General features: G+C 49.3%; 2 protein-coding genes across 2 annotated transcripts; one reads left to right on the forward strand and one right to left on the reverse strand.

Moving 5' to 3' along the window:
* The first annotated feature begins 936 nt into the window (after window positions 1–936).
* On the forward strand, window positions 937–4,413 carry LOC123041169 (cysteine-rich receptor-like protein kinase 6). The gene is made up of 7 exons (XM_044463856.1): window positions 937–1,822; window positions 2,389–2,526; window positions 2,621–2,748; window positions 2,874–3,084; window positions 3,203–3,440; window positions 3,549–3,699; window positions 3,806–4,413. Exons 1-7 carry the CDS (start codon window positions 970–972, stop codon window positions 4,067–4,069), a joined length of 1,983 nt encoding a protein of 660 aa, XP_044319791.1. The 5' UTR covers window positions 937–969; the 3' UTR covers window positions 4,070–4,413.
* Window positions 4,414–6,706: 2,293 nt separating this feature from the next.
* LOC123044627 (cysteine-rich receptor-like protein kinase 6) lies at window positions 6,707–10,774 on the reverse strand. Its single transcript, XM_044467430.1, has 7 exons — window positions 9,883–10,774; window positions 8,961–9,092; window positions 8,294–8,424; window positions 8,009–8,219; window positions 7,620–7,857; window positions 7,395–7,545; window positions 6,707–7,318 (listed from the first exon to the last, which is right to left on the reverse strand). Exons 1-7 carry the CDS (start codon window positions 10,703–10,705, stop codon window positions 6,977–6,979), a joined length of 2,028 nt encoding a protein of 675 aa, XP_044323365.1. The 5' UTR covers window positions 10,706–10,774; the 3' UTR covers window positions 6,707–6,976.

A 10,774-nucleotide genomic window follows, 5' to 3' on the forward strand; every position in this document is an offset into this window, starting at 1 on the left:
CATGAGCCGGACCTCCACGCGCCGCCGCCCACGGCCGGAGCCACGGCTACACCAGGCCGCAGCCCCACCCGCGCCGTCCACCCGGATCCCACCGTCAGATCCAAGTCGGACGCGCCGCCACCCACCCTGCGGCCGCGCAGCAGCCACCCCAGCCACCCATGGAGGCAAGAGGGAGACCTCCAGGAGAGGGAGGAGAAGCCACCTGCGGCCACCGAGCCATCCGCCGCCACCGTCGCCCGAATCGGGCCTGGACCGGACCAGATCGGGCCGCCGAGGCCGCGACGGGCACTTCCACCACGCAGCCCACCGCGCCGGGTCACACGTCCGCGACGCCGCCGCCAGACGCCCGCCACCGCGCCGACACGCCCCGCGCCCGCGCATCGCCACCGTCAAAGCTACGCGGCCCGCGCCTGCCGTCTCCGAAGGGGGGGGGGGGGTGAGAAACCCCGCCGCCGCCGACGCCGACCGGGCTTTGCCCGGTGGCGCGAGTCGGCGGCGGCGAGGGGCGGGAGAGGGGAGGGAGGACGGCCCGGCGGCGGCGCTAGGAAGATCCCCCCCCCCCCCTCGGTCGCTCGCGGGAGGGGAGGGGAGCCTTCTGGTGACCTAAGAACATTGCATCATCAAGCACGAGTTGGCTGCACAATCAACAACAGCTCCGGCCTCCAGGATTGCCATGCAACTTCTGGAAATAAAAAGGGTACTGATTTTGACCCATCGGTACGGACGTTGAACGCAACTTGTCCGCGTCACGACGATACTACCCAAGCGCACGAGGTTTCGGCTCCGCCAGGATCGCTGCCATCGGGTTAGGGGCTCTTACACTTACAGACTTTACAGTGTACTAGTATACCATGCACTTGGCAACTTGCATTGCAAGTTGATGATTTGATTGGGTCGACGGGCAGTCAGTCCATCTCGGTCTCCAGTATCCCGTTTCCTTAATAGTCCGATTCGATCACCAACCTGCCAATGCCATACACACAGACACAGAACACAATGAGCCCCCTCGCCGTGGTCGTGACATCCCTCGCCGTCGTGCTGCTGGCGCGGTGCGCAGCGGCGTATCCGTGGCAGGTGTGCGGCACGGCAGCCAACTTCACGGCCAACAGCACGTACCAGGCCAACCTCGGCCTCCTCGCCGCGGCGCTGCCCAGGAACATCTCCTCCTCCCCGGACCTCTTCGCCACCGCTGTGGTCGGCGCCGCCCCGGACCAGGTCTCGGCGCTCGCGCTCTGCCGGGGCGACGCCAACGCCACGGCCTGCTCCGGCTGCCTCGCCATGGCCTTCCAGGACGTGCAGAACCAGTGCGCCTACGACAAGGACGCCGCCATCTACTACGACCCCTGCGCCCTCTACTACTCCTCCAACGCCACCTCCCTCTCCTCCTTGGACAACGTCGGGAGGACGAACCGCATCAACAACCAGAACGTCACGTCCGACCCCGGGCGGTTCAACCGCCAGGTGGCCGCGCTCGTGAACGCCACCGCCGACCACGCGGCGTACAACTCCACGCGCCGGTACGCGTCCGGGGAGGCCGACCTCGGCGGCCAGTTCCCCAGGGTGTACAGCTGGGCGCAGTGCACGCCGGACCTCACGCCGGCGCGGTGCCGTGGTTGCCTCGCCGGACTCATTGCCGGAATGCCGAGGCGGTTCACCGACCGCGTCGGAGGGAGATCTCTTGGGGTCAGGTGCAGCTACCGGTACGAGACGTACTCCTTCCTCGACGGCCCGGTGATGGTCAGGCTGGCCGCGCCGCCGAGCTCGGCCGCGCCTGCGCCTGCAGTTGGGCCCACGGTTCCGACTCCAGGGGCGGTCGCCGGAGGTGAGTTTTCCTACTACAGTATACTTGTATTTCATCTGGTCGCGTCGTGGCATCCTTAAAGAACGCGTGAGCGTGACACTAGCTTACCTTTAAAGTCCCATGGAAGATTGTTATTAGTGCTCGTTTAGCAATCATTCAGTAGCTACTCCTGTATACAAAGATTACCATGCTAGCTAGGCTGTGTCATCTCCCACTCTCCCTAGCTATCCATCGTTGACAAATTGACATACATGCATCTAGAAAAAGGAAAACGTACGCCAAATGAGGTTAGAGATAACAAACTTCCAGTCATCAACTTGTTCACTTGTTGATGGACTAAGGCACATGGAGCTGACAGAATCATGCATGCCCATTTGTTCTGTCAAATGGACCGGAATCTGTAATTTTGTCACACACAGCATTACACTTGCACAGTGTCAAGAAGATTTCAGCTTTTTGTTAAAGAAAAGTTTTCAGGAGTCATGGTGCAGTACTAGTACACGGCAAGTTAGATAAAATGTTTAGATAAATTGGTGGTGAATTGTCTTTGGGACACTCATTTGCGGTGGGCATATGTCAATTCACAGAAAGGAAGTTCATCGTTACTGCCACGGTCCTTGTCATTGTGCTGCCTACTATCGCAGCTCTGGTGATAATCAACCTTCTTGTTTGGCTCTGTATCTGGAGGAGGATGAGGAGACCACAAGCAGGAGCAACTCAACCATGTAAAGCCCTGCAAACTTCTCAAACTTCACATCTTGAAAGAAACAGATTAGACTATCCACTTGGATTAGCTAATTAATACGTGCACTTCATCAGATTCTAGTCGTGAGAACATGGAAAGCGTAGAATCGATGCTCATCGACATTTCTACGTTGAGAGCTGCGACCGGGGGTTTCGCAGAGAGCAACAAGCTTGGCCAAGGCGGATTTGGTGCGGTGTACAAGGTATGAAATGAACAAAAGGAAGTCAAAGCATATATAATACCATCAAACTATAATCACTACTTTCAAAAAGAAAATTCACTACTATAGTATAATACACTAACCGTGGCATGGTTTGATCTCACTAGGGTACTCTCCCAGATGGCGATGAAATAGCGGTGAAAAGGCTCGCCAAGAGTTCGACGCAAGGAGTTGGAGAGCTGACGAATGAACTCCTTTTGGTCGCAAAGCTCCAGCACAAGAATCTCGTGAGGCTTATTGGCGTCTGCTTAGAGCAGGAGGAGAGACTGCTCGTTTACGAGTTAGTCCCCAACCGGAGCCTAGATAAGATCCTGTTCGGTACGAAATGAATCATACCTGTCTAGGTTCTTCAATCCATATCCTCCACAAAATTTGATACCGTAACATGCGTTTGAGCACTCCTACTTGCTTAACTTACGAACCATGCAATGCTTAGACACCGAGAAGCGCGGTCAACTTGATTGGGGAAAGAGGTACAAGATCATAAGCGGAGTCGCACGAGGCCTGCAGTACCTCCACGAAGACTCGCAGCTCAAAGTAGTCCACCGCGACCTTAAGGCGAGCAACATCTTGCTTGACACCAACATGAACCCCAAGATTTCCGACTTCGGCATGGCGAGGCTCTTCGGGGGAGACCAGACGCAGGGCATCACCAGCCGTGTCGTCGGAACATAGTGAGTAATAGTACACCCAGCAATGCGGCGGCAGATGCTGCTAAATTAATTTTCCTATATAGGCAACTAAACCCGAACGCCATTTTTCTTGTTGATGACTGTCGTCAGTGGTTACATGGCACCGGAGTACGTGATGCGCGGGAACTACTCGGTCAAGTCTGACGTGTTCAGCTTCGGGGTCATGGTTCTGGAGATGGTGACGGGAAAGAAGAGCAACGACTGCTACACCTCCCGGCTGTCTGAAGATCTGCTGACGCTTGTGAGTGTGTCTTTTCGAAAATATATTCTCGATCACGGTCCGATTGTCGAGAAGCACACGTTGCAGCACAAGTCTTGACTGGTTGGCACGAACTCAAATGATTCAGGTGTGGGAGCGCTGGACGGCCGGGTCGGTATCGGGGCTGATAGACCCGTGCTTGGGCGACAGCTTCTCCCGGACCGACGCGCTGCGGTGCATCCACATCGGGCTGCTGTGCACCCAGGGAGACCCGGCGGCCCGGCCGGCGATGTCGTCGGTGGTCACGATGCTCGGCAGCGACACGGTGTCTCTCCAGGCCCCGCCCAAGCCGGTCTTCTACGCCAGGAGAAGCTCGGCCACGTCCTCCAGCATGTCCACGGCGTCAGCTTAGGGTCACTCCTGTCCAGGTTCAGAATAATGTACATAAGGTCTGTTTGGGTGACAAATATAGTTCTTGGAAGTTTTGTAGTTTGACCCTTGGGAGTTTAATCCATTAGGACCAAACAATGGTTTCGTCGGTAGGGGTGTCAGACTGATCACTACTGTACTTTGTTAGACTGTTTGCCAGGTTAGTCCTTGGATGACTTGAAAAAAAAAATGAAATACTGGAATCCTGTCAAGCTAGGATTAAGTAAATTGTTCGTTGGTTCAGCCGGGATGCGTCCCCAAATGTACAATTTCAAATCGGGAAGTTTAGTCAGTTTCCCAAATAAGGTCACGATGGGAATGATCATTTTGTGCGGGCTTGTAAACCGGTTTCCCCCGGTTTACTTTTTTTTTTTTTTTGAAATGGAGGCATGCCCTCGGCCTCTGCATCATGATGATGTATGTGGCCATCTTATTAATAATCCAGAATCGTCAAAAATGTCTTACAGCTCACAGAATGAAGCAAAACAAAGTACCAAAAAAGGAAAATTACATGTGAATCAGGACAACCGGCACGATGAAGATAAAAAGGATAAGCTCCCTAGACTCCTATCCTATTATGCGAGCGCCATCCGAACCGGTTGAAGATAACCCGAGGTACCATCTCCCATTGGTTGCACCCAGTAACCAAAGGCTCCTTGAAGTCCATAGGAGTGAGTAAGGACCACGTACGGATCCAAGCTGTAGCTCTGAAAATAACCTACAAAAATTTTAAAGTATGGTGTCTGTTAAAAATCATATCATTCCTGCAGTTCCATATAGCCCATAATAGCGCACATATTCCAATCCGAATACGAGCCGCAGTAATCTGTTCAACCCCAGCTAACCACGTCCCAAACAAAGACGCAATATCAACTGGAGGATTAATATTGAAAGCTATATGAATCGTTCTCCAAAGTAACTTAGCAAGTGGGCATTTAAGAAATAAGTGTTGTATTGTTTCATCATGATCACAAAAACAGCACCGCGAACAGCCTACCCATCGCCTCTTAATTAAGTTGTCCTTTGTGAGTATCACTTGCTTGTGGACAAAGCACATGAAGATTTTAATACGCAAAGGAATCTTAACTTTCCAAATGTGCAACAACCTTGAGAGGGGGCCAGAGTTAATCAGATCCATATAGAAAGATTTCACCGTAAACATCCCATTCGTAGTTAACTTCCATTGTATTGAATCCGACTGGTCGAAGAGTTGAACTTCTATCAATCTCCGAACCAGGTGCATCCAGGTGGTCCATCTCTCACCAACTAACACACGTCTGAACTGGATGTTCAAGGGAATTGTTTGAAGGACGATACCTACATAATCCTCCTTACGTTGCATAGTATTAGAGTGTAGGATATTGGATGGCCAAGGGCGTCTCTCCTAACCACGTATTCTCCCAAAATCTTGTTGACATTTCATTGCCAACCAAGAATTTGACCCTGCAAAAGAATAGGTCCTTCGTGCGCATAAGTCCCTTCCAGAACGGCGAGTCAGTCGGTCTCATGGTAACTTGGGCTAGGCGCAAGAGTTGAGACCACATGCCCTCCGGCTCAGTCTCTAATTTATATAGCCATTTGCTCATAAGACATTTGTTCTTGATTTCTAAGTTCTCAATACCGAGACCCCCTTGGTCTTTAGGTCGGCAAAGGATATCCCATATCGCGAGACGGTATTTCCGCTTGGCCTCATCAGACTGCCAAAACAAGCGGGATCTAAAGAAATCAAGTCGCTTGCGATCTTCTTTCAGAATTTCAAAGAACGAAAGTAGAAACATCGGCATACTAGTCAATACTGAGTTAATCATGACTAGCCGACCTCCATATGACATCAGCTTGCCCTTCCAGCAGCTAAGTTTTTTTTTTCAATTCGTTCTTCAATACATTTTCATTCTTTATTGGAAAGCTTACGGTGACAAGTAACTGAATGGTAAAGCACCTGATTCACATCCGAACAGTTGTCTGTAAGTGTGTTCCTCGTCTTTGGCCTTCCCAAAGCAGAACACCTCGCTCTTATGAAAATTAATTTTTAATCCAAACAATTGTTCAAAGAGACACAAGATAAGTTTCATATTACGTGCTTTAGCCATGTCATGCTCCATGAATAGAATAGTGTCATCAGCATATTGTAGAATGGATACCCATCCATCGACCAGATGAGGAACTAGACCCTCTACATGGCCATGCTGCTTGGCCTGCCAATAATGACGGCCAGCATATCTGCCACAATATTGAACAGAAGAGGAGACATGGAATTCCTTTGTCGCAACCCCTTATGTGTCTGGAATAGTGACCGATGTCATCGTTCACCTTGATTCCAACACTACCTTTCTGGACTTGGGTATCTACTTGGTTCCTCCAAGTTTCACTAAAACCCTTCATGTGCATTGCCTGCTGAAGAAAAGGCTACTTTACGTTATCATACGCCTTCTCAAAGTCCACTTTGAAAATAACCCCATCCATGGCTGTGTGCATCAAGAGATGCAGAGGCCGGGGGTATACCTCCTTTTCGAAAAAAAAATAACCCCATCCAGTTTCTTCAAGTGGATCTCATGAAGCGTTTCATGTAGAACGACTACCCCTTCCAGTATGTGTCGTCCCGGCATGAACGCTGTCTGGCTTGGTTGGATCATCGAATGAGCAATTTGTGTCAATCTATTGGTTCTGTTTACAATACATAACTATACAAGAAGGAGCCTTTGTTCTAGAATTTTCCACGTTGGAAAAACTACAAATATATAATCTGTAAAGCATTGAGTTTATCTATTTTTAAATAAGAAATCAACTGCCTCGGCGAATGGAGAAAAATACTAAAAATGCAGTAGCAGAAATGTACTGGGACCTTTATAAGATGATTATAAGAAACCGACTGTCCTTTGCAATCCTTCCTTCATCTTGGTTCAAGCTCTGTGATTGAAACTTCATTTGGTGAAGCCATAGCTGACTTAGCGGTCGACTGGGAAGCCATAGGGTATGACGACTCCGAGTATGGAGTCGAGTATGTGCCGCTCTTGGTGATGAAAAATGATGGCTTGGATGGAGACTGGAGGGACACGGTGTTACTGCTAAGCATGACATTTACTGTCGACATCATAGGCCTATCAGCTGGGTTATCTTGAACACAGAGCAGCCCAATGTGAAAAATCTTCACCATCTGGTCTCCTGGCGCATGACTTCTCAGAGATGCGTCTATGATCTCTGAAATTGTCCCCGTGCTCCAGTGTTCCCATATCTGTATCGAATTAGCACTCAGTATTTTTCACAGAAGTTACTTAACTATGGAGTTCAGGATCAGCACAGGAACTTACGAGGCTCAAGAGATCGACAGACTCGTCAAAGTTATAGGAGCCACTGCTTCGTCGTCCGGTCACAAATTCTAACATCAAAATGCCAAAGCTGAACACATCCGATTTTATAGAATAGTGACCGCGCATTGCATACTCCGGGGCCATGTATCCACTGCAAGAGGAGCATAATGTTATTATAGTTGACATACCGTTTGAGTACCGTCAGGCCAATTGGACCACGCTTACTATGTTCCAACAACACGGTTTGTGACCTCCCGTGATTGATCTGCTCCAAATAGCCTTGCCAAGCCAAAGTCTGAAATCTTCGGAGTGTAATCAGAGTCTAACAGAACATTGCTAGCTTTGAGGTCCCGGTGGATTATTCTCAGCTGTGAATCTTCATGAAGATACTGCAATCCTCGAGCAATCCCATTTATTATCTTTAATCTCTTTCCCCAGTCTAGCTCCTTTTTTCTCTCAGGATCTGGCATTTGAACAAGAAACCGTGAATGAATAAAGTTCAGTTTTCCAACACCCTAGTGTTTTGGACAAAATAATTCCTTAGGATTTTTCCATGCAATGCTTGGCTTTAGTAGTTGTTATGCTATTGCTGAAATAATGATCGGAATTAGTACCAAAAAGAATGGTGTCAATGCTTCTATTGGGCATGTATTCGTACACAAGCAGTTTCTCATGCTCTTGCAAGCATACGCCAACAAGCCTGACAAGATTCTTATGTTGAAGCTTGGCGACCAAAACAAGCTCATTCTTGAGCTCCCCTATTCCTTGCCCTGAATTCCTGGAGAGCCTCTTCACAGCTATTTCTTGACCATCAGGAAGGTCTCCCTGCATAAGCGTAAGCAATCATTTGTTGAAGCTGAAAAAAGCATGCTAAAGAATCGGTATGGTATGGCTGGTACCTTATAAACTGCACCAAATCCTCCCTCACCAAGCTTATTAGCCTCAGCAAAGTTATTTGTCGCATCGCGTAAGGTTGATAGATCAATGATAAGTGAATCAATGCTGTCTATGTCTTCATGATTAGTCGAATCTATCAGAAAGCACACAGACATAGAGATGCATTATATATAGGCACCGCAGCCAATTCCACCATATACGTGTTTCATGAGACTTATATTTTTTTTAACTAGATGTAACTGTTTTAGTTTTAGGTGTTAATGAAATTCAATCTAGACAGAAAATCAGTTATATCAAAAGTACTACCTCTGTATCAAAATATAAGTGCAAAAACGTCTTATATTTTGGTGGATGGAGTAGATGCTAATCTTCCCTACTAGGGATCATTCCATTAACAGGGCTATAGATTCAACTCCTAATGGTTCAGTTCGAAATTCCCGAAGAAGTACTCTTTTTTTTTTCTCGAACACGCAGAAGAGTTGTTTTTGGAAATGGACGCAGAAGAGTTGTGTATCATTTCATTAAGAAAAAGGAATATGTACAAGGAAGAGGAAGAAGTACTCCTCATCCGAACTTCCCTTTAGTTGGGTCGAAGCCGATGGTAAGTTCATTGGTTTTCTTTCCTACCTATTCATGAGTTCAAACTGTTAAGAGTTTAAGATAACATACAATGTGCTTGCTCAGTGCTCGCTGGTCTTCTCCTTCTCCTCCTCCTCAAATAACAGAGACAAACGGTACTGATAGCCAGAATTGCAGCAATGATAGGCAGCACAATAGCCAGAACATTATTTGCCGATTTTCCTGCAAACAGATGGCATCAACTTCAGAAATAGGTATTCAGGAATACCATAGAAACGGCTCAAAATATTCTGAAATATTTGGTGCTAGTAGCTAATACATTTGCTGCAATCATATTTTGCTTTGTAAAGGAGCATAGACTCTTTCCCCTGCAGTCAATTTTGACGTCTGAAGCGAAGGCACTGGGAAGCTTAGTGCAGATTGGCCAAGAACATGATAGAAGTAACTAGTAACGTAGCACTAACAAGTCACAATATGCTATTCAGGATAGGCTCTAACAATCCAAACAAATCATGGCGTCAAACATGAGATTTGGACTAACTTAAAAAATTCATTCAGCAACGTGTAGTGCTAGCTTCTAATACCGGCATTGGAAATATAACCGACTGTTGAATGCTTCGCAGAAAAGTCAGTGTGGTCAAACAAGTAGCGAATGACAGGGACCGAACTGCAGACATGTCTACATCATCAACTAAACAAAGCCCGGTCTGTATCGCCATGGGATTATCCTGATAATGACCTCTACCCAAATCTGTTGACATCTTAGTTTCCAGTTAATCCATTGTCAGTAATTCAAATGTTGCCCACTTGCCTCGAATTTTTAACCGGATATTTCTACTAAACAGTAAGAAAGTGTTCTAAATCAGAAAGCATCAAAGGCACGAGTCGTTCTCTAGAAATTCAGAAATTTTTAACAAACAATGCAACCGTATGTAAAACTGAATAAGCCATACACGTGTGTTAAAACTTAAAAGAAACCGCAAATTGAGGAAATTTTGTGTTAGCAATTCACCTCCTGGGGTCGCCGTCGGCGTCACGTTAACAGGCGCAGGAGGAGGAGCCGGCGGCGCTGGAGGTGCTGGCAACCGCAGCGTCGGGCTTCCGGAGAAGAAAGGAACCACCTCGTACCTGAAATTGCACCGCACCCCAATCAACCTCCCGCCTATGCTCCCGCTGAGATCCCGCGGCATCTGCGTAATTATGTCTCCGAGGCAGCTCCGGCAATCGGCCGGTGACATGTCGGGCGTGCACTGCACGAGCCCGTAGACGGTGTCGAAGCCCTCCTCTCCCGTGGCGAACCGCCTGGACGAGTTTGCCGCCGCGTAGTCCCCGGTGGCGTTGAGGAGCGTTTGGACGGCGGCGTCGAACACGTCCACCGGCGAGCTCACGCTCTGCGAGTTCTTGAGGATGATGAGGTTGTCGTTGCTGGTTGTGGCGAGGAAGTTCTGGTTGGAGAAGCGGAGGTAACAGGGGTCGTAGATGACGGTGGCGTCCTTGTTGAAGGCGCAGAGCTGCTGCGCGTCCTGGAAGGCGGTGGTGACGCAGGCCTCGCAGGCGGAGGCGTTGCCGTCGCCGCGGCAGAGCGCGAGGGCGTAGGCGATGTCCGGTAGGGAACCGATGCTGCCGGTGGCGAAAAGCGTCCGGGAGGCGGAGGCGTTCTTGGGGAGGGTGGCGGAGAGCTGCCGGATGTTGGATTGATAGGTGTCGTTCGCCGCATAGTTGCCGCTCTTGCCGCAGATCTGCCACGGCGGCTGGGCCGCGGTCAGTGGTGTGAGGAGGAATGCAATGAGGATTGTGGCGGCGAGGCGGTAGAACGTGCCGTGGCGAGTCGCCATGGTGGTCGCGGAAAATCTCCGGTGTGGCTACCGTTAAAGAAGAAGAAGAGAGGCCAAGGTGGTCACGGC

The sequence above is a fragment of the Triticum aestivum genome, chromosome 2B (assembly GCF_018294505.1).
Source record: "Triticum aestivum cultivar Chinese Spring chromosome 2B, IWGSC CS RefSeq v2.1, whole genome shotgun sequence".
Classification (NCBI taxonomy): domain Eukaryota; kingdom Viridiplantae; phylum Streptophyta; class Magnoliopsida; order Poales; family Poaceae; genus Triticum; species Triticum aestivum.

What these genes read in the sequence shown, in the direction of transcription:
- LOC123041169 (XM_044463856.1), top strand. Translation starts at nt 970, where the DNA reads ATGCCATACACACAGACACAGAACACAATGAGCCCCCTCGCCGTGGTC. An exon ending in TCCAGGGGCGGTCGCCGGAG is followed by an intron (nt 1,823 to 2,388) that starts GTGAGTTTTCCT and finishes GTCAATTCACAG; the next exon opens with AAAGGAAGTTCATCGTTACT. An exon ending in AGCAGGAGCAACTCAACCAT is followed by an intron (nt 2,527 to 2,620) that starts GTAAAGCCCTGC and finishes GCACTTCATCAG; the next exon opens with ATTCTAGTCGTGAGAACATG.
- LOC123044627 (XM_044467430.1), bottom strand. Translation starts at nt 10,705, where the DNA reads ATGGCGACTCGCCACGGCACGTTCTACCGCCTCGCCGCCACAATCCTC. An exon ending in GATTTGGTGCAGTTTATAAG is followed by an intron (nt 8,220 to 8,293) that starts GTACCAGCCATA and finishes ACGCTTATGCAG; the next exon opens with GGAGACCTTCCTGATGGTCA. An exon ending in CTGTCGATCTCTTGAGCCTC is followed by an intron (nt 7,319 to 7,394) that starts GTAAGTTCCTGT and finishes AATTCGATACAG; the next exon opens with ATATGGGAACACTGGAGCAC.